The sequence below is a fragment of the Saccopteryx leptura genome, chromosome 2 (assembly GCF_036850995.1).
Source record: "Saccopteryx leptura isolate mSacLep1 chromosome 2, mSacLep1_pri_phased_curated, whole genome shotgun sequence".
NCBI lineage: Eukaryota > Metazoa > Chordata > Mammalia > Chiroptera > Emballonuridae > Saccopteryx > Saccopteryx leptura.
Genome location: NC_089504.1, coordinates 35685502 through 35708543, shown reverse-complemented (window position 1 = coordinate 35708543; position 23042 = coordinate 35685502). Strand labels below are relative to the sequence as shown.

At 44.8% G+C, this 23042-nt stretch overlaps 2 protein-coding genes across 4 annotated transcripts in view; one reads left to right on the top strand and one right to left on the bottom strand.

Annotated features, from left to right (window-relative positions):
• Positions 1 to 269: 269 nt before the first annotated feature.
• Positions 270 to 6029, bottom strand: EXOSC3 (exosome component 3). The gene is made up of 4 exons (XM_066365644.1): positions 5468 to 6029; positions 4220 to 4369; positions 2163 to 2314; positions 270 to 665 (listed from the first exon to the last, which is right to left on the bottom strand). Exons 1-4 carry the CDS (start codon positions 5786 to 5788, stop codon positions 464 to 466), a joined length of 825 nt encoding a protein of 274 aa, XP_066221741.1. The 5' UTR covers positions 5789 to 6029; the 3' UTR covers positions 270 to 463.
• Positions 6030 to 16925: 10896 nt separating this feature from the next.
• The window catches only part of DCAF10 (DDB1 and CUL4 associated factor 10), a 55126-nt gene continuing 49009 nt past the window's right edge, over positions 16926 to 23042 (top strand). For all 3 annotated transcript variants that reach the window (XM_066367614.1, XM_066367613.1, XM_066367615.1), the window contains exon 1: positions 16926 to 17539. In XM_066367614.1, coding sequence (XP_066223711.1) covers positions 16992 to 17539 — 548 coding nt within the window. In that variant the 5' untranslated portion in view covers positions 16926 to 16991. The remainder of the gene's footprint in view (positions 17540 to 23042) is intronic.

The window sequence follows — 23042 nt, the reverse complement described above, 5'->3', positions numbered from 1 at the left end:
CGGAGGGGCAGAGCATCGCCCCCTGGTGGGCGTGCCGGGTGGCTCCCGGTCGGGCGTATGCGGGAGTCTGTCTGTCTCTCCCCGTTTCTGGCTTCAGAAAAATACAGAAAAAAAAAAAAAGAAAAAAAAGAAAACAATTGCTATCTTAATGCTCACTTCCAGTTTATTATAGAAGCTGCTCTAGTAAAACTAAGTTAACACCAAGTAAACCATAATACTAACTTTTAGTAAACTTTATTACAAAGAAAAAAATACACCGTTATTTTATAATGATTTTTCTCACCCACAAGAACATGGGTGGTAACCAGTACCTTTTTTATAAAAATATTTTAAGACTCTGAAAAAGACAGTATCTTATCTTCTGAAGATTTAATGGGGAGAGGTTCACCTGAAAAAAAAATCTTCCCCAGGGAATCCTCAGTCTCTTGGCTCAACCAACCCACTAAAAAAAAATCCACATAGATCAACTTTCTGCCAATCTGGAGAAGATCTGTTTTCTTTGATCTGATGTCATATGTTCACAAGCTTCTAAAATGTTTGCCAAAATTAAGGTCTGCTGAATGGTTTTTGCCTTCACCCATATTCTTCCATTCATTCCAAATACTATCTCCAGTGGGTAGAGTTTTCCCACTTCCTGTAGGATTTCACAGTCTGGAGCTAGCAGCCTGGTGAGGAAGAGAAAAGAAAATGAAATTTTAATGAAGTACAGTGTGAACTGATTTTCCTTTAGGAGACTCCTTTTCTAGGCAATTCTCCATAGTTATTTAAATATATTTTTTAATTTTTTATTTATTGATTTACAGTGAGAAAGGAAGAGAGAGAGAGAGAGACAGGAACATCAATCTGTTCCTATTCGTGCCCTGACCAGAGATTGAACATGAAACCTCTCTGCTTCTCTAACCAGTTCTCCATAGTTACTAATTAAAGCCCCACCAACGTCATTCCAAGAACAAGGCACATGAAGTTTGCTGCCCTTTTTCTTCTAAGAGGCTTTATACTTACAGTATGTCAAAGGTCACAGCTGTGAGCTGCCCTCTACAAGGAAATCAAATTACCTGTGTCACCAGCTTTACCAAAAATGTATAAATTGGCCCTGGCTGGTGGCTCAGTGGATAGAGCGTCGGCCTGGCTTATGGACATCCAGGTTCAATTCCCAGTCAGGGCACACAAGAAAAATGACTGTCTGTTTCTCTCACCCTCCCTCTTCCCTTCCCGCAGCCAGTGGCTCAATTGATTTTAAGCATTGGCCTGGGCACTGAGGATAGCTCAGCTGATTCGAGCTTTGGCCTCAGCTGGGGTTGCCAGGTGGATCCTGGTCAGGAGTCTGCCTCACTATCTCCTCCCCCCCCCAAAAAATATAAATTTTCCCCTACATTGTCAGAGTACCTTAATTCTAGGCTTTAAAAGCATAGCTTTTTAATCATCAACAGTGCTAAAAGAACACCTTAAACTTTCCTGACCATGTAAGTTATTCCCTGGTATAACATTCACTACTTGGAGAGAAGCGTTAACTCAAACCACAGGGGTGCTGCTTGGTTAAGAACATTCATCTCTAATGACCTTAACTAATTCTCCAAATCTGCAGAATAAGTAGCAGAGTCATGTTAGATAGCTCTGAACTTCAGGATCTAGAAGTAAAACTCTCTAATAGGGCACAGCTTTGGGTAGGTAAAGGTGTAAACAAAGAGAATCTGCCTCTGGAAGCTATTAACTCTACCAGGACAGAATAGCAGAACACTTTTGTGAATGTCTGCAAAAGCCCGAGGGTCACATCAGCCTACTGTACTGGCTTCCATTATTAGAAAAATTTGGTGATTCTATACAACTGTAAATTGCATCTATATTAAAGTGACTTAGCGGGAAAGGCCAATTTTTATATTTAGGCTGAGTATATCAGCTATAAGGGACAGCAGACCTGGGAGAGAAGCCCTGACTCCCTATCAACAAAGAAACAACACGACCAGGTATATCTGAATTCAGTGTATTCACACTAAGAGAGGGCGGGACTAAATGCACGAGTTTACAACTGTGCTTAAATAGATACTGATTTTTTAACTCAGGAGATTCCGACGTTGTTACAAAGAAGCCAAATCCCAAAGATTAGTTGGCTTTCCAAGAAGGTATAACTAATTATAAAAGAAGCCAGAGGCATTAGGACTTACTTTCTAATTAAGCCCAAAGTCACTTTAAAAAGCAGACCATCTTGTCCTATCACACCCATTCCGTTGGCTCGTCCACAGCTGTCAATACAAACCATCTCTGGTTCCATATCTTTATTAGCAACCACAAACTGTCCATAAATGAGATCTCCAACCTACAATGATAATTTAAAAAGTTTATTTTCTATGAGAAAACCATTCTATATCAGGCGTCCCCAAACTATGGCCCGCAGGCGGCCCCCTGAGGCCATTTATCCAGCCCCCCACCGCACTCCTGGAAGGGGCACCTCTTTCATTGGTGGTCAGTGAGAGGAGCACTGTATGTGGCGGCCCTCCAACGGTCTGAGGGACAGTGAACTGGCCCCCTGTGTAAAAAGTTTGGGGACCCCTGCTAGGTGCTACTATTCGTTCTTTCCCATAGGCAGCAATGCCAACCACCTACACATGTACCCTCTCCCTTCACCCACCAGGAAAACTAGACTGGGAGCAATCGCAAAGCCAGATAATAAATACCCTCTAGGGTTACACTGTCCAATATGGTAGCCATTTATCCACACATAGTTATTTAAGCTCACTTTTAAATTAATTAAAATTCAGTTCCTCAGTTGCACTAGCCACATTTCAAGTGTTCATCAACAGGCACACATGTGACTAGGGACTAGGGGCTACCATACTAATCACTGTGGATATAAAACATTAGCATCATCTCAAAGTTCTATTAGGTAGCACCACTTCAGGGAATTACAGAAGATTGATGGATGGAAGCAATTCCTGGTATGTATATTATTCAAAGCAAAATGGAACAATGGTAATTCCTTGACACTTATCCATGTGAGATTTACTTAAAAACTTCAGAGATGAACTTCAAAATGATAAAACTAAGGAAATTGAGAGTGAACTTGTTCTGTTAAGTTGGTGACTATAGGAACTAGAAACAAAACATTCTCTGCCTTTCAGAAGCATTTGGTCTTGGAGGGCAGTGGGGATGTACATATAAACAGCAAACTCATTCAGGGTAGTTAAGTTCTAGAGCAGTTATAAAAAAAACGATTGAAGATTAGGGATGTTTTTACAGAGGTGGTGGTATTTGGCCTGGGTCTTATGTGATGAGTATGTATGTGTTCCACAGGCTGAAAAGAGGATAGAGCAATTCAGACAGAGGAACAGCATGAGCAAACAGCAACAGCAGGAAATGATGAGTTCAGTGGTGCTGTTAAATAGCTTGGCGTGTTCAAGCATAGCTGTGTAGGGGTAGACTGACGGGTGAGGGAAGACTTTTGGAGTATAATGCCAAAGAAAGCTGTAGGCTTTGAAGAAAAGAGTGCATGAGGCTGTCAGCTCACAAAAGCCAGGATGGAGGGGCAAAAGTGTACTGGCAGGGATGTTATTGAGGAGGTAATCGACCAACCCCAATCAAAAAATAGCTAAGACCTGAACTTGCAAAATAGAGATGCAGGGGTGAACTTAGAGACAATTTAAATAGGATCAATAATATTAAGCAACAACAACAACAACAAAAAAAACACATGAAAGGTGAGAGAGAGAAAGGGCAAAGAAACCTCCAAATTTCTGGTTTGGGTGGTCAGGAAGAATGTGGCTAGTACCTGAAAAGCCCAAACAGAAAACGTGAGGAAACAAGACTACTCTTCCACCAGCTCCAAAAAGGGATTGTTGGGATACAGTAATGTGACTGAAGTTGTGAGATACCAGTTCCAGGACCCACAGTAAAAATAAATGGATGGCTGATATGGCAATTTGCACCACTTATCCCTCCTTCTTCTCTAAGCCTATGGCCTCCTTGTCCAGTGGATATGGACATAACAGGTAACAATGGAGAGGACAGATATAACTTTTCGATTCAGAAGAGATGAAACAACCCCCAACATAGCAAGTGTAACACAGTACAGTATGTAACTCTGGTCCCAGAGCTGAAGCAACAGAAGGAACTCTTGCAGCCTGGAGTGACCAAACAGATGCTCGAAGATCATCTTATACACAATTCAGGTAGCCTTCTAAAATCTGGATGCTTTTCTTTTGAAATCAAAGTTTCTCATCATTACCTGCACATTTGGTCTGTTTCTTTTAGTTGCACCTTCAAACGCCAAGTAAGACAAAGAAGCTGGTTCACTCCCTCCAACATCAACTTTGAATATATCTCCTGATTTGGCTGTCACTATGCCAATCACGTGGTCTCCTTTCACTGGGACATACTACAAAAGAAATCAGAATGAGAGAACAACCATAAATGACAATCATTCCAAGACATCCTGGAAGATATCTTTAGCAAGTCCTTAGTGGTTACTTTGTCATTGGGGGTAATTACGAAATATTTTGAAATCCAAGTTTACAAATACAAATCTTAAAACAAACTCAGTCAGCCTGACCAGGCGGTGGCGCAGTGGATAGAGCGTCGGACTGGGATGCAGAGGATTCGGGTTCGAGACCCCGAGGTCGCCAGCTTGAGTGCGGGCTCATCTGGTTTAAGGGAAAGCCCACCAGCTTGAACCCAAGGTCACTGGCTCCAGCAAGGGGTTACTAGGTCTGCTGAAGGCCCGCGGTCAAGGCACATATGAGAAAGCAATCAATGAACAACTAAGGTGTTGCAACGCGCAACGAAAAACTAATGATTGATGCTTCTCATCTCTCTTCGTTCCTGTCTGCCTGTCCCTGTCTATCCCTCTCTCTGACTCACTCTCTGTCTCTGTAAAAAATAATAAAAAAAAATAAATAAAAAAAAACTCAGTCATATGCCACTTTCAGTAAAAGAAAAGCATATCATATAACTCAAGATTTAATAGTCTGTTCATTTGAGCTGCGGATCCCATACCTCTTCATTATCCTTATCAGAAGTTCCTAGCTTCTGCTTGCACATAGGTCTAGTAGCATTAGGTGTACTTACAAGGAAGACCATTTCATTGTTAGACAAATTTTCCTATATGAAAGTTCTTATTTATTCTAAGAGAAATTTAACTCCCTGTAACATCCACTTATTGAGCCTGGTTCTGCCCTTTGGAATCCCTAAAGATAAGCCTGCTTATACCTGATCTTTGAGATTTTGAAGACAGTGGCTATGTCTCAAAGTCCTTATTATCCCTTATATACCAAGAGTTCCACATTTCTTACTCTCCTGGTCGCCCTTCTTGGGCCACGTTCCAGTTTTTCACAGTCTCTCTAAAGGAGACGAGGTAGGGGCAGACACGGTGGCTCTAGACTAGCTTTAACAGAAAAGGGCTCCAAGAAGTCTTCCCAGAGCGAGGATACCCGATACCCTTCTCACGGCGTATCACCCCTCCAGAGTCCCCACTCACCCGTTTCTGCTGCGAGTCCACCCAGTAAACGCCGCCGCCGCCGCCGCCGTGTTCCTTGTGACGGAGGCGGCCGCACTTAGTGACCAGCAGGCGGTCGCCAGAGCGCCGCAAGCCGGGGCCGCACACAACGCGCACCCGGGAGCGCGTCCCGGCGTTGAGGCGCAGCGGTCGCTGCCCTGCACTTTCCGGGCCTTCAGCATCCTCTTGCTCCGGCAGCAGCAGCTCTTCACCCGGGAGCACCACCTGACCTAGCACTGTGCTCGCCGCCCGCGCCCTACTACCCGCAAGGGACTTGGCCGCGACAGCCGCCGCATCAGCCATCCCCGCCGCCACCAAAGTTTCCGGCTTCCGCTTCTGGCACCGCGTCCAATCGCCAGCCAGCCCAAGGCTTTCGGTTTTCGGCAGTAACGAAAGGGACTTCAGCCTACATCGATGAAGCCTGATCCCTGTGGGCGGGCCGATACCCCCCAAGGTGTCTGTGACTGTGTCTCTAGCCGGCTGCCTGTCCAGCAGTCTATCCCCGAGCGGGTACAAGAAGCGCTCAGTTTGAGTCCGTCGCAGAGAACCTACTTCCGGTGTTTGGGGGGTCTCACCGTGGGATACTAGAGCCTTGCACAAATGGTTCCGTGGGAACAAAGGGAACCGCCGTCAGAAAGAAAAGTATTTTCCTTTCCAAAGTAAAACCTTTTTGGTTGTTAGAGAAGACATCTATTCACACTGTGGAAAACACAGAGAGTAAAAAGAAAATAAAACATATTTGCCACGCCCCTGTTTGTCTCCCTTGCTTAGCTGTCAGCTAGTTCTAGTTCTCATTATTTGCAACCCAGGTCTGGCACAAAATAGGTAATATCCGATAAATGGATATTAATATTTTAGTATTGCTCCCTAGACTTTTCCCCTGCAAATATACACATATTAAATGCATATTTCTACATAATTGAGCTACTGCTACATAGCCTGGGAAAATCAGTAATTGCAATTAAGTCCTTGCTGCTACTTTTTACTTCAGGTGTATTCTGACATTTAGGGCCCTTACTTGAAATCACATTTTCCTCTGTTAACCGGTATTTCCAAATAGCTCTTGGTCAGATTCCCCAGTAAGGGTGAAAGCTGGTGGTGACTCGGAGGGCTTGGCTCTGTTCATCTTTGTGTGTGTGTGTGTGTGTGTGTTCATCTTTTTAACACATCTGCTTCCCATGTGAATTTTTAGATTTTTAGGATGATTAAGACAGATACTCTCTAGCATGCCCTCCAAATCTGGCAACATATTGATGAGACAACTGAATAAGAGGACAACTGAAATGTTTGTTTTTCAGATTTTTTTTTTTTTAGATTTTATTTATTCATTATTAGACGGGGGGGGGGGGGGGACAGGAAGCATCAACTCCCATATGTGCCTTGACTGGATAAGCCCCATTTTGAACCAACGACCTCAGTGTTCCAGGCCAATGCTTTATCCACTGCGCCACAACAGCTCAGGTCAGTCAGATTATAAGAACTGATCTTGGGGCAGTTACCCTGGCAGAAAGGATGGTGCAGTTTCTTTTTCTCTCCTTCCCACTCCAACCCAATTCCAGAGGGTCTGGAACTGTAGGTATTTGGTGACCAAGACTACCTCAATTGTGACTGGCCCATGGCCATGGTGGAAGGGTGCCCAATGACTTCTGATCTGGGCTAGGTCAAAAGGGAAATCAAGAAGTGATTCTGAGATTGACCTTCACACACCCATTAGTAGAGGAGGTGCTGGAGGAAACTGGGCTAAGGAGCTTCATTAAGTCCATTTCCCTGTGGGGGTGGCACATGGACATCCATCTCCCTCATTCATTAATCAACAGATGAAACCAGCCAGACACCTGGAATAGGTCCTTCAGCAGGAAACCTGAAGTTTGGGCCGCAAAGGGCGAGTCATCGGGGCCACACGAGCCAAGCCCTTCACCGCGTGATGAGGGCAGGACAGAGGGCTGGGCAAGGGAATGCTCTTGGCCCTTCCTTGTGCCACGTGATGCCATGTCAGTGCCTTTCGGCATCGGAGTCTTACAGCCACTGGTGATAGAGCGTACAGAGGGCCTGGGTCAGGGTGCAGAGCTTCGGGGATACGAGGTCCGCCCGCCTATGGTGGGTTGGAAATCTAGGCCACGAGCAAGTGCTCAGAGCCTCGCCTCGAGTTGCCGCCCTTGGCTTGAGAGATGAGAGGTCCCGCTCTGGGGTCCCTTGGGGTCATGGTTGTGAAGTTCGCGTTTCAGTACTGAGCATGCTGCCTTTTCTGGTTGTGAGAGTGGCCCCATCAATAGGGGAATGCACGCCTGACCAGGCATTGGCGCAGTGGATAGAGCGTTGGACTGGGATGCCAAGGACCCAGGTTTGAGATCCTGAGGTTGCCAGCTTGAGCGCGGGCTCATCTGGCTTGAGCAAAATAAAGAATGCTCACCAGCTTGGACCCAAGGTCGCTGGCTCAAGCAAGGGGTTACTCGGTCTACTGAAGGCCCACGGTCAAGGCACATATGAAAAGGCAATCAATGAACAACTAAGGTGTCACAAAGAAAAACTGATGATTGATGCTTCTCATCTTTCTCCGTTCCTGTCTGTCTGTCCCTGTCTATCCCTCTCTCTGACTCTGTCTCTGTAAAAGAAAAAAAAAAAAAATAGGGGAATGCAGAGGCCAGAGCTGAGCAGCCGCGGTGCACCTTCCGCAGCTGAGACCACGCCCCTCCCTCAACCCGCCCTTGGGGGCTTCCTGGCTAATGGGTCTTGTTTGGAGGTTCACAGTGAGCTAGCAGCATTGTCATCAACTGCTCGGAAGTGCACCACCTTATTTCTGAGTATTTTCTTTAGGAAACTACCATACTGTCCTTAGGAAATGTTGGAACAGACTACGACTTTCCATACTCTTTCCCAGAATTTCCTCTTTATTAATCTTTGTTAATTTAGAAGCTGGAAAAGTGGCATCTCTCGGTTGCTTTTCTTCGTTGATTAGTGATATTGGGCTGTTTTTCCCTCTCAATCTGCAACACTAGTTGAGCTGGGGAATCAGCTGAATCACGGCCCCTTGTGCTAGGGGAGTTCACTGTCTCCACATGAAAATACCAGATGTTATGGTTGCTGTAACAGTCTGATCAGAGTGTCAGCCCTGAAATTACAGACCATGAAATGGTCACCTCTATGTGCGAGGAAAGTAGGGGTCAGGCCAAAAGATGTACTATCTGAGTGAACCTTTAACATCTTTTAGTTCACTGGTTTCTAAAAATTACAAATCAACTACATGCTGATTTATATACAGAAGTTAATATCAAAAGAGACCATGTAGCCTGACCAGGCGGTGGTGCAGTAGATAGAGCATCAGACTGGGATGCAGAAGACCCAGGTTCGAGACCCTGAGGTCGCCAGCTTGAGCGCAGGCTCATCTGGTTTGAGCAAAAGCTCACCAGCTTGGACCCAAGGTTGCTGGCTCGAGCAAGGGGTTGCTCGGTCTGCTGAAGGCCTGCAGTCAAGGCACATATGAGAAAGCAATCAATGAACAACTAAGGTGTCAGAATGCACAACGAAAAACTAATGATTGAAGCTTCTCATCTCTCCGTTCCTGTCTGTCTGTTCCTGTCTATCTCTGTCTATGTAAAAAAAAAAAAAAAAAAAAGAGACCATGTAAAGAATGTTAATATCTTTATTCAAGTAAAGGATTTAAACATAAATGCTCAGAATTATCACTGCACAAATGAACATCTACTTGGTACAGATGTTTTTATCACCAAGAATTCTGACTAGGAAAAACTAAAGAGAGCTTTAAAGATTATAGGAAGAGCGGAGATAAGGACCAGCCATTATTACCCCAATACTGAGACAGAGCACCCAAGGACAAGCCTCTTCCGCTTGGAAGAACTGATTGAGATCTTGTTAGAGAGGGCATGGCCATGGCTCATTAAATGGCCAGAAGTGACTGGGAATCTGTGCCAGTAGAACATGCTAGAGATCCACCCTCCAGAACTTGCTGGCACTTCAAGGGTGCTGAGAAAGCTATTCCTGGGGAGGTGTCTCCTGGAAGTGTGTTACCAAACTGCCAGATAGGGTGCTAGGGAATACTGACGGCTGAAGCTGCCCTAAAGCAGGGGTATACCAAAGAGCACACTGGAGCCAGGAAGCAAAATCCATTCCTCCTGCAATGCCTCTGCAGGGCCTTCTACCTGTAAAGCTTATCTTCATGATACATAGCAAAGGCGTGGGGCAGCTGTCTTAGGCTTGCTCGCCAGGTTACCAGCTGCAAGCACTTTGCCTGATTGGTGAGTGGGTGCATAGCAGCACCATGTGTGTATGGTTTATATAAGGCTGGGGTCCCCAAACTTTTTACATAGGGGGCCAGTTCTCTGACCCTCAGACTGTTGGAGGGCCGGAGTATAAAAAAAACTGAAAAAATCCCTATGCACACTGCACATATCTTATTTTTAAGTAAAAAAAAACAAAACGAGAACAAATACAATATTTAAAATAAAGAACAAGTAAATTTAAATCAACAAACTGACCAGTATTTCAATGGGAACTATGCTCCTCTCACTGACCACCAATGAAAGAAGTGCCCCTTCCAGAAGTGCGGTGGGGGCCGGATAAATGGCCTCAGGGGGCCGCATGTGGCCCGCAGGCCGTAGTTTGGGGACCCCTGATATAAGGCTATGGGTGCTTGGGCTCGACAGATTTTGGGGATCGTGGATGGCGGATTGCCTGCCCGCCACTGTGAGGGGCCATTTTGCTGTCTGTCTGCCTGATAGGCGGTTTCCCCTGCCTGTGTGCTTGTCTGCCATTGCAAGACTTTTTTAAGTGGGATGGCCCGATGCTTTCTGGCTCTGCAGTTTCTCTACCGTCTACCTGAATCCAATGTGAAGCTGCCTGGCCTCTACCACCGGCATTACAAAAGGAAAACAATTTAAAGGCCCAGATTGCCTGACCAGGCGGTGGCACAGTGGATAGAGCGGCAGATTGGGGTACAGAAGACACAGGTTTGAAACCTCGAGGTCTCCGGCTTGAATATGGCTCATCCAGCTTGAGCTCAGCTTGAGAGAGGGGTCACTGGCTTGAGCATGGGATCATAGACATGACCTCATGGTCACTGGCTTGAGCCCAAAGGTCACTGGCTTGAAGCCCACGGTCACTGGCTTGTCCAAGGGGTCATTAGCTCTGCCGTAGCTACCCCCCCCCCATCAAGGCACATTATGAGAAAGCAATCAATGAACAACTAAGGTGTTACAACAAAGAATTGATGCTTCTCATCTCTCTCCCTTCCTGTCTGTCTATTCCTATCTGTCCCTCTCTGTCTCTCACAAAAAGCCAGATCAATTTTCTCATAGCAGGCAGTGAAGTTTGAGTTTAGAGCTTAGCAGAAATACATTAATAACTAGCCCAAGGTGTCCTGAGGTTGTAAGATCAACAAACTCATTAATAACCACAATAAAGTAGAGGCTTCCCAGATAAATTCTATAAACATTTAAAGAATTAATGCCCATTCTTTATAAACTCTTCCAACTCATTCTATGAGGCCAGTATTACCCTATATCAAGCCAAAGCTATCATAGGAAAAGAAAACTACAGATCAATATCCCTTATGAATATAGATACAAAAATCTTCAACATTGCCTGACCAGGCAGTGGCGCAGTGGCTAGAGCATCGGACTGGGATGCGAAGGACCCAGGTTCGAGACCCCAAGGTCACCAGCTTGAGCACGGGCTCATCTGGTTTGAGCAAAGCTCACCAGCTTGGACCCAAGGTCGCTGGCTTGAGCAAGGGGTCACTCGGTCTGCTGTAGCCCCTGGTCAAGGCACATATGAGAAATCAATCAATGGACAACTAAGGAGCTGCAACGAAGAATTGATGTTTCTCATCTCTCTCCCTTCCTGTCTGTCCCTATCTGTCCCTCTCTCTGACTCTCTCTGTCTCTGCCACAAAAAACAACAACAACAAAAAACCCCCAAAATACTAGCAAACTGAATCCAGCAGCATATTAAAAGGATTATATTCCACAGCCAAATGAAATTTAATCCCAGGATTTTAACATCTGAAATCAATTAACGTAATATACCATATCAATAGAATAAAGAACAAAAACCACACTAACATCTCGATAAATGCAGAAAAATCATTTGAGGAAGTCCAACCCCCCCATCATGATAAATAAATAAAAAAACACCTAATAAACTAGAATTAGAAAAGAACCTCCTTGCCTGACTTGTGGTGGCGCAGTGGATCAAGCTTCGACCTGGAACGCTGAGGTCGCCGGTTCAAAACCCTGGGCTTGCCTGGTCAAGGCACATATGGGAGTTGATGCTTCCTGCTTCTCTCTCTCTCTGTCTCCTTTAAAATGAATAAATAAATAAAAATAATTTAAAGTATACTTAAAAAAAAAAGAAAAAAAGAAAAGAACCTCCTCAACATATAAAGGAAATCTACAAAAACTCCACAGCTGAAATCATACTTAATGGCAAAAGACTTAAAGCTTTTTCCCTAAGATAGGAACAAGACAAGGAAGTCTCTCCCTCCACTGTTATTCAACACTGTACTGGAGAGTCTATTCCCAAGGTTGAGGGTCATCAGTCTTTTTTTTTTTTTTTCTTGTATTTTTCTGAAGCTGGAAACGCGGAGAGACAGTCAGACAGACTCCCGCATGCGCCCGACCGGGATCCACCCGGCACGCCCACCAGGGGCGACGCTCTGCCCACCAGGGGGCGATGCTCTGCCCCTCCGGGGCGTCGCTCTGCCGAGACCAGAGCCACTCTAGCGCCTGGGGCAGAGGCCAAGGAGCCATCCCCAGCGCCCGGGCCATCTTTGCTCCAGTGGAGCCTTGGCTGCGGGAAGGGAAGAGAGAGACAGAGAGGAAGGGGGGGTGGAGAAGCAAATGGGCGCTTCTCCTGTGTGTCCTGGCCGGGAATCGAACCTGGGTCCCCCGCACGCCAGGCTGACGCTCTACCGCTGAGCCAACCGGCCAGGGCTCATCAGTCTTTATACCCCGACCTTCCCTCCTGACCCAACATGAGTGGAGACCTTGCAAACTGTTCTCCATGGGCTTCTGTTGCTAGCCCGAAGATAACTTCAGGACAGGTACGTCATCCCTTTTGCCTTGCTGAGAGCCTCCTGCCTAGTTGCCAGACCTTTGTTTGTCCAGGATCAGTTTCTCTCTCTAGTGACCATAGGGTATACCGTCACACCATGGTTTCCAAACTATTCTATTTTGAGGTATTTAGTGGTTTCCAGTATTTTGCTTCAGTAAGGGTAATGATTATTAGTATGGTCTTTGGAATCCAATACATTTGGATTCAGATTCCAGCTTTACCAATCTCTAGCTGTGAGACCTTGGGGAAGTCACTTTGCCTCTCTGAGCTTGGGTTCCTTTGCCAATAAAATGGGGGTGGTAATAAAATTACTACTTCCTAGGGCAGTAAAGGGACAATTATCTGAGTTACACTTTTTTCATAATAAAAGATTTGAGATTTGAACCCTTGTGTACTAAGAGTTTCTGAGTCTTGGTTCTGATATTTTTGATGCCTAGATGTTTAGAGAAAGAGGCACTTATATTTAGAGTGATTAAAGAAGAATGCTCGGGGGCCCTGGCCGGTTGGCTCAGCGGTAGAGCATTGGCCTGGCGTGCGGAAGTCCCGGGTTCGATTCCCAGCCAGGGCACACAGGAGAGACGCCCATCTGCTTCTCCACCCCTCCCCCTCCCCTTCCTCTCTGTCTCTCTCTTCCCCTCCTGCAGCCGAGGCTCCATTGGAGCAAAGATGGCCCGGGCGCTGGGGATGGCTCCTTGGCCTCTGCCCCAGGTGCTAGAGTGGCTCTGGTCGCAAAAGGGCGACGCCCTGGATGGGCAGAGCATCGCCCCCTGGTGGGCGTGCCGGGTGGATCCCGGTCGGGCGCATGCGGGAGTCTGTCTGACTGCCTCCCCATTTCCAGCTTCAGAAAAATACAAAAAAAAAAAAAAAGAAGAATTCTCGGTAGAGATGGTGCTGGGCCAGAGTTCCTGGTTTGCATTCCACTGGACTTGATCAAGATATCATCTGATTTGGAATGGTGTTGGTGCCAACTTGGACTTGGTGAACATGTTAAGGACACTACTCTTTTATGGATTCTTGCTGTATTGGCCAAGAGCTTGCTTAAAGGCCTTAATCACTGTAAAAAACAAAAATAGAAGACTGGATAAAGAAGATGTGGCACATATACACTATGGTATACTACTCAGCCATAAGAAATGATGACATTGGATCATTTACAACAAAATGGTGGGATCTTGATAACATTATACGGAGTGAAATAAGTAAATCAGAAAAAAACCAAGGACTGCATGATTCCATACATTGGTGGGACATAAAAACAAGACCAAGAGACATGGACAAGAGTGTGGTGGTAACGGTGGGGGGGGGGAGGGAGAGGGGAAGGGGGAGGGGGAGGGGCACAAAGAAAACTAGATAGAAGGTGACGGAGGACAATCTGACTTTGGGTGATGGGTATGCAACTTAATTAAATGACAAGATAACCTGGACATGTTTTCTTTGAATATATGTACCCTGATTTATTGATGTCACCCCATTAGAATTAATAAAAATTAAAAAAAAAGATAGTCATGGGCATGTAAAGTGTGGCATAAGGAATATAGTAAAAAATACTGTAATAATTATGAATGGTGTCAGATGGGTACTAGATTTATTAGGTTATCACTTCGTAAGATATATAAATGTGTAATCACTATGTTGTATACCTGAAATGAACATAAAATAATATTGTATGTCACCTGTAATTGAAAAGTAAAACACTACTTTAAAAAATAATAATAAAAATAAAAATCCTTGAACATAAAAAAAAAAAGATATCATCTGAAAATTTTATTTTGCTCTGCCTTTGCCCCTTTAATCTAACCTTGGATTTTTTCATTAATGGCCTTTTCATTAGACCTCGTGTTTTACTGGCTGTATGTTCATGAACAGAGTTTCTGCTTTGGACTGTGTGCGTCCTTGCAGGTCTGTATGAATTGGAGAAACCCTGACCTCCCTGCTTGAGAAAAGGCAGTGCTGCAGTTTGTACTTGCTATTTCCCAAGCTGATGACATAATATATGGCCATTTAAAAAAGCTCAAGGTGCACGGCTTCTAATGAGAAGATGCCTGGGAAATAGCTACTATTTCAGCTTTTTATGCCACAACCAGCTGCCTTGCTTATTTTGTCCATCTTGCTCTTAACAAAAAATTCTATTTGATGGGCATAACCAATGATGTTAAAGACATCATGAGTTAATCTGCTCTCTCCACCCCCCACCCCAATATAAAAGCTTGAATGGAAAAGCCACTGTCTACATTCCAGGTATGTTGCATTAGAAGCCATCAGTTGGGAAGTAGTTTTTTTTTCTTAAAAATTTTTTCTTCTTTTTCAAGTGAGAGGAGGGACAATAGAGTGACAGACTCCTGCATGTGCCCCAACCAGGACTCGCCCAGGAACCCCTGTCTGGGGCCAATGCTCTGCCCATCTGGGCCATGCTTGCAACATGAGGTGGAGGCTCCAGGGAGCCATCCTCAGCACCCAGGGCCAATGTTCTCAAATCAGTTGAACCATGGCAGCAGGAGGGGGGGGAGAGAGAGAGAGAGAGAGAGAGAGAGAGAAGGGGAGGGGTGGAGAAGTAGATGGTTGCTTCTCCTCTGTGCCCTGATTGGGAATTGAACCTGGGATATTCACACACTAAGCCCTTGGCCGGCAAACTGTGGCTTGCGAGCCACATGCGGCTCTTTGGCCCCTTGAGTGTGGCTCTTCCACAAGGAGTACTCCACCTTAATTAAGTTAATAACAATGTACCTACCTGTATAGTTTAAGTTTAAAAAATTTGGCTCTTAAAAGAAATTTCAATCATTGTACTGTTGATATTTGGCTCTGTTGACTAATGAGTTTGCCGACCACTGCGACTAGGCTGATGCTCTATCACTGAGCCAACCAACCAGGGTCAGGAAGTTGTTTTTAAAAAACATGTAGTCATTAGATAGGGAAGAAAGTAAATAAACTTGCTCCCTGCTTACTTGATGAGATATATCCTAAGTGTTGGGGGTGGGGTATCCAGGGACATGTGATACCTGGACCCAGGGGAAACCTCTGCCAATTGTTTGTTGTAATCTAAAAAGAACATCAGGAGCAAAGGAGTTCAGAGGATGCTTTAGCAATTTTCTTTACCTTTTTTTTTTTTTTTTTTTTTTTAGAGAGACAGACATACAGACGGATAGGAAGGGATGAGAAGTATCAACTCATAGTTGTGGCACTCTAGTTGTTTGTTGATTGCTTTCTCATATGTACCTTGATGGAGGGGGGGCTCCAGCTGAGCCAGAGACCCCTTGCTCAAGTCAGCAACCATGGGCTTAGCCAGCGACCTTTGGGTTCAAGCCAGCAGCCATGGGGTCATGTCCATGATCCCACACTCAAGCTGGCAATCAAGGTAGTGAGCCTGCATTCAAGCCAAATGAGTCTATGTTCAAGCTGGCAACCTCGTGGCTTCAAACCTAGGACCTCAGTGTTCCAGGCTGACGTTCTATCCATTGCACCACTGCCTGGTCAGGCTAGGCAATTCTGATGAACTGATATCTGTGAATTTCAGGAACTTAGGTTGAAATGTTTTATTTTTTATTTTTTGGCTTTCAAAAACAGTGTTACATAGAAATTGATCTATATAGATTGTGATTGGAAATCAAACCTTGTTAAAATGGTTGTGTTTGAATACTCTTAAAGGCAGTGGGTAAATAGCAACAAGCACAGTTAAAGTTCTATCTTTAGTGCTTTCTCAATTAGTTAACCTCCAGTGTTTTTTTGTTGTTGATGTTTGTTTGTTTGTCTCTAGCTCCCCTCTAACTCCTGGCTGGATATACATGCTGCTTCCTGCAGACAGAAAGGCTTTGGCCTTGATCTGTGCAGTAACTGGGAATTGGGTAAATATGCTGCTCACAAAAATAGGGAGTATTTCAAAATGAATATGAAGCGATAAAATATCCCCTAATTTTTGTGAGCAGTGTATTTAGGGAACCAATATGATTCGATCTCTGTACAGGCCAGGGCTTTTTAGTGCTGAAGTTACCCGAGTCCTTGGACTTTCAGGCTGAGTAGGCAGTATACTACATCACTTACTGTGTGTGAACTGCACATACCATAGTAATTTCTTGCCCTCCTAGCTGATCTCAGTGTTAAGTGAGGGATAACAGTACACAATCATACCCAGCCTCCTTGTCTTGTCAGGCCCACTCATTCCCAAGCACACACTCACAGTCAGTGACAACTACAGACTGTCGCACATGGTGCCCAGATGCTAATTGTTCCACACAGGCCTGGCCCTGGGCATCCTCAGTAGCACCTGCAAAACTAGTCGGTGTTCCCGCTTTCGTGGTCCCCAGCGGATGATGGCCGAGGGGCGGTGCGGGTTTCCCAGCCGGCGGGGTTAGGCCGCCGCGCGCCGGAAGTGGCTGTGGGAGCGGGAGCACTGAGCTATAGGCCGGCGGGGCAGCGGCCGGCAGTGGGGCCGGGGGTGTTGGTCATGTTTCCCTTCGGGCCAGGTAGCCCCGGAGGGGACCCGGCAGCTGGACCCCGGGCTGAGGATCCGGCACTTTACGGGGGCCGGGCGGCAGCCGCCGGGCCGCTGCCTTTCCCGCCCGTGCTGCCACAGCCTGGGGCTGACGCAGCCCCTCCGTCGCCGACCGGGAGCCCTCGCTGCCCTGGCGGCCCCTCGCTGTCGCCAGCTGCGCGCGCGGGGGAGCTCGGGCGGCCCGGAGCTCTGGAGTCCTCCGCTGCTTCCGCCCAAGGAGAGCCGCCACAGCCTTCCCCGCCGCGCCGGCGACCCGGGCCCGACTGCAGGGCCGGGAGCCGGGGCCGGCACGGCCTCAGCCCCAGCCTGGGCGGCCCCGGCGCCCGGCTGTTTGGGTGGCTGCGAGAGCGCAGCCTGGGCCGCGGGCTGTTCGTGGACCCGGCGCGGGACAATTTCCGCACCATGACTAACCTCTATGGTTCCATCCATCCCGCGGACTCGGTGTACCTCAGCACTCGCACCCACGGGGCCGTCTTCAACCTCGAGTACTCGCCCGACGGGTAAGCGCGGCCCCTCGGAGGGCGGGTACCCGCCTCCGCCTGGCTGGGCTGCCCAGGGCTCGCTCGCTCGGCCCGGGCTGGGGTGTGCGAGTCCGCTTGGGGCCGCCGGCCTTCGTGCCCCTGTCACTGTCGGAGGCCCCATTGGCCCTTGGGTTAGGCCGCCCGGGGCCCCATTTGCTCACGTTCAGAACGCCCAAGCTCTGTGTAGGAGAAATTCCTGAACCCCAACAGCAGTCTGGCAGAACCAGCCCAGGACAAGAATCTTCAGGTACACAGTAGATGCTCAGTAAATACACTGAATAAATGCCCATTCTTTCCCTGTCACTCTCACCTAAGCTTGTGTCAGGGGTAGGAAGCCTGCAGATGCCTTGTACCCTGTGCCTGACTTGCCCCCGGGGGACAGGTATTGCTTTCCTCGGCTCCAGTAAGATGCTAAGACACGGCCCAGATGAAGGGCAGTGAAGTTCCCAGGCTATTGACATGCTTTTGTTCAGGGAGTCCAGCTTTTTTTCTGGCTGTTTAAATATTTCATGCTTGTCCTTGATTTACTTTGGGACAGTGTTTAAAAAATATCTTCTTAAATCTTTGTGAGTACACAAACAAGTTAAACGGCAATCAATGGAAAAAATTTACACACAGTTCCACCATGAGACATAGTTAATATAATCCTTATCCAGTCAAGGCCTCTTGATTTCCAGTCATTTGTGTAGTCATTCATTCCCTCATTCAGCAAGTAATTGTTGACCGCCTGTAAGTTCCAGATGGGACCAGAGGTCCCAAGTGATATCAAAACCAGGTAATGGCACTACCTTCATTGAGGTTGGGACCAATTATTTCAACTAAATATTAATAATCATACTAAATAATTCATTATGTGTATTTACAAATTGAGAATAGGGTGTTTCAGGTTTTCCTGAGGAAGTAACACTTAACACAGATCAGAAAAATGAGGAGATAAGTTAGTCAGGATAAGGTTGGGGAGAGGACAGAAGTATTTCAGATGGAGGAAATGGTATGTCAAAAGATCTGTGGCTGGAGGGGCAGCGTATCACGTTAGAGAAGCTGAAAGACAGTAGGTTAACAAAGCAAAAAAATTTGCTGTTGACCTAAAATAGTCTACGAAGGAGCAAAGCAACAATCTGGAGTCAGAGTGAGCACTCATTTCATTTCACTGAGCAAATGCTTCCTCCTTAATTATTCTTGGTGCTTGGATCTCCTTAGAGCTTGGATGGAACTTGTAGCAGTGAATGTTCATTTGAATACAGGGAGAATTACTGAGAGAAGTTTTGTTACAGTTTATCCATGGAACCTCCTTTCTCTTCTCCTTCCTCTAACCAAGACCTGTTCTTAAGGCTCCTCCCAACATACTTCTAGTCTGTTCCTCATAAACATTCAGTTCCTCTCTTCTCCATATCACAGCTCCTCTCCTCCCTACCTCCTACCTATTTTGTCAAGCCTTCAGAAGTAGGCATTTATACTCTTTGGAAGTGGGATTATAGGTAGAGGGTGAGAGGGATAGAATGAGTTATAAAAAGGAAATTCCATTGACAGTGATATTAGAATGAGGAATATATTACTGATAGTTCTTGTTTGAATCTGGACTACATTTTTTCATAGAAACATTTATGTAAATGGTAGTTAGATACTCTGATATTTAAAACAATAATTCAATAATGTTTAATTATTCAATAATATATACTTATTATAGAAAACCCAGGCAACAAATGAGCAGAAGGAAGCTAAACAAAACTTATGATCCCAGAGAGTAATTGGATATCCTAGGAAATTTTTTCTTTGTGTATATATAATATATTTAAATATAATCATGGAATTATGCTGTTTTCTAGCCTGCTTTTTTCCCCATACAATTTATTGTGAATTACCTATGTTAATAAACCTATTTCTATAACATTATTTAAATTTTTCATTAGTTTAAATAAAATCTCTATAAACAGATATTTTAGAGGTATGTCCTTATGATAAATGCCTGAAATGAATTAAAGGTTATGAAGATTTTGGATACCTATTATTAAATTGTTCTCTGTGAAGACTATACCGGTTCTCAATTCTGTCACTTATGAAAGTGCCTGTCTCCTTATACCCTTGCCAGCATTGCATATCGCTATTCTTTTTCATCTTTGTCAAGGTGATAAGTGAAAATAGTTCAGTGTTTTCATTTTTTATCATCTTACTACATCTATTAATATATTCCAAACTTTTATAGGACTTAAAGTAATATTTAGAAAAATTCTAAATATCTGTGTTAAATAAGATCATTTCTCGTATCCTTCATTTATATGAGTTAAATCAACTTACTGGGTCCTATAACCACTGTTACTTAAAAGACTTTTCAGTACAGAGAAGGAGAGGTGACACTGAAGGTAAGAATTAAAATTATAAATTTAATAGAGGCAGGGCTAGGAAGAATTTGGCACTAAAAAATAAATGAAAGGATACATGGATTAGAAGATAATTTCTAAAGAAGTCCAAAAATGTTTTAAGCAATAGCAGTATTGTCAAAATAAGTGAGTGTGTTTCCTTCTAAAATGACATTGTGGAAAAGGAAATTTGATGTTAATAGATGAGATAGATAATAATATGTGGGACTTTCTCAAGCAATTCCTCAATGAGAATACATTAGGCACTGCTGAAAAGAGAATAATGTATTGAAAAATAAAAGTGGGTCTGACCTGTGGTGGCACAGTAGATAGTGTCAACCTGGAACATTGAGGTCGCCAGTTTGAAACCCCAGTCTTGTGTGGTCAAGGGACATATAGGAGTTGATGCTTCCTGCTCCTCCCCACTTCTCTCTCCCTCTCTCACAATGAATAAATAAAATCTAAAAAAATAGAAGTGAAGTAATTATTCAGAATGTAGACAACAGACACAGAGATTGAAAATACAAAGGTTTAGTGACATGGAGAGAGGAAAAGCATACCATATACCGTATTTGGCTAGTTTCTGAAGAAAATGAGATATATAATTGGGGCAAAAACCTGTTTGAAGAAATAATATCTCAGAACTTTCTAGAATGAAAAACACTAAGCCATGATTTAAGAAGCCCAACACTCCGAAGTAGGAATTCTCCCCTAAACATATAGTGAAACTGCAAGACAACAAATATAAAATCTTAAAACCTAGAGAAAAAGACCTTCAAAGAAGTGGCTTTGAAGGCATTTAGTTATCATTAATAGTGTAAATCAGAGGACAGTGATGATTATTTTTAGTATGCTGGGGAAAAAAGCCCTGTCAATTTAGTTGTCTATATCCAGCAAACATGGGCTCTTTATTCTTGTCAAGAACAAAGGTGAAATAAATATCTATTCACACAGCCTGACCAGGCAGTGGCGCAGTGGATAGAGCGTCAGACTGAGATACAGAGGACCCAAATTTGAAATCCCCAGGTCGCTGGCTTGAGCCAAAAGGTTGCTGGCTTGAAGCCCAAGGTTGCTGGTTTGAGCAAGGGGTCACTTGCTCTGCTGTAGCACCTGGGTCAAGGCACATATGAGAAAGCAATCAATGAACAACTAAGGAGCCGCAACAAAGAATTGATGCTTCTTGGCCCTGGCGGGTTGGCTCAGCGGTAGAGCGTCGGCCTGGCGTGCGGGGGACCCGGGTTCGATTCCTGGCCAGGGCACATAGGAGAAGCGCCCATTTGCTTCTCTACCCCCTACCCCTCCTTCCTCTCTATCTCTCTCTTCCCCTCCCGCAGCCAAGGCTCCAATTGGAGCAAAGATGGCCCGGGCGCTGGGGATGGCTCCTTGGCCTCTGCCCCAGGCGCTAGAGTGGCTCTGGTCGCGGCAGAGCGACGCCCCGGAGGGGCAGAGCATCGCCCCCTGGTGGGCGGAGCCTCGCCCCTGGTGGGCGTGCCGGGTGGATCCCAGTCGGGCGCATGCGGGAGTCTGACTGACTGTCTCTCCAGGTTTCCAGCTTCAGAAAAGAAAAAATACAAAAAAAAAAAAAAAAAACAAAAAACAAAACAAAACAAAACCTTGCTCTAAAGGGCATATGTAGAATGCTACATTCAGGCCTGATATTCAGCTGGTACACATTGGTTCAGCCGTACCTGTTGTTAAAATATTGATGTATGTCCATAGTAGTTAAATAGTTACTGCCCCAATCCTGTTGAGCGCCCTCCTGATGTTTCAGCACCTTCCATGAGACCTCCCAGAATAATTCTTTATATAGTAACTAAAGAGTTCAAAACTGGCACAGCAAGCTGCCAGCAAACATCTCACTGGAGAGCTATAGCATCCAATCTGATTGCTCCTCACCCATGCCAAGTACTCTTCCACACACAAAACAAAACCATAAGCAAATGCCCAGTGACTGTTTGGCTCTCTTAGTGTGGGGCTGCCTGCTTTTATCAGGCACTCTCCTACTTTCATATGGTCATTTGTGAGAACTGCAAGCTCTGGGGAGATCCAGAGAAATGAAGGGAACAGTCAAATAAAAGTACAGTGATAGTACTATTGCAGGCACCATCCAAACATATGAACTCTTGGCATAGTGTGCACTACCATGGCAGGATAGAATTTACAGCTGATGAATGAGGCCTAAGGGGATGGTTTATGGATAAATGACCCCTAGGATGCAAATCTGTAATTTTATCATTCTTACTGAATTTCACCCTTATTTAGTGGGATATGTTTGTACCAGCCCACCATAGGCATTAATAATACTAATTTTATTAATGAAAATGACTGCCAACATAAATCTCTGTACCAGACACGTTTAGTTGAGAGAATACAGAAGCAGAAATGTCATATACAAAGGATATGTACCCTGGCTTATGCTTATAATTGCCATATTACATTACCTCTCATCTGGGCTGAGGGATTATGTTTGATATAATTAAAGATGGTATATCAATAAATTACTTTTATGACTTAGTTATTAATTGCATGCATAAAATTAGCAGCAAGCATTATAAAAACTAAAAAGATTTAATATACTTACTGTTACTTCAACAAAAGTTAGAAAGAGGATTCAGCCCCATGAACAATTCTATTGAGGCTAATAGTGATTTCTTTAACTTATCAAATTACGTAATGACTATTTAATGTGGAAATTCTTGGAGGAACTTTTCTATGTCCAAGGTTTAGATAAGGGTATCTGGATCAAACAAGATTGTAGCTACAATTTCCAAAAATTAATAAATGATTGGAAGTTACTAGAATAATTTCACGAACAATTTGAGTTAAAACTAATATCATTTGGCAAGCATATTTATAATCTACAGATTTAAATATTTTAATTTTATTTATATCTTAATTTGTTACTAATGAATGTTTAACATTTTTATGTATTTATTTATTTTTATATTTTTCTGGAGTGAGAAGGGGGGCAGCAGACAGACAGACTCCCGCATGCGCCCGACTGGGATCCACCTGGCATACCCACCAGGGGCGATGCTCAGCCCATCTGGGGCATTGCCCCGCTGTAACTGAAGCCATTCTAGTGCAGCTGAGGCTGAGGTGGTGAAGCCATCCTCAGCGCCCAG

Excerpts from the sequence above, each read along its gene's own strand:
- EXOSC3 (XM_066365644.1), bottom strand. The coding sequence starts at position 5,788 with ATGGCTGATGCGGCGGCTGTCGCGGCCAAGTCCCTTGCGGGTAGTAGG. Across the intron at positions 4,370-5,467 it reads TGGACTCGCAGCAGAAACGG|TATGTCCCAGTGAAAGGAGA; the intron begins GTGAGTGGGGAC and ends TTTCTTTTGTAG. Across the intron at positions 666-2,162 it reads ACTTTGGGCTTAATTAGAAA|GCTGCTAGCTCCAGACTGTG; the intron begins GTAAGTCCTAAT and ends CTTCCTCACCAG.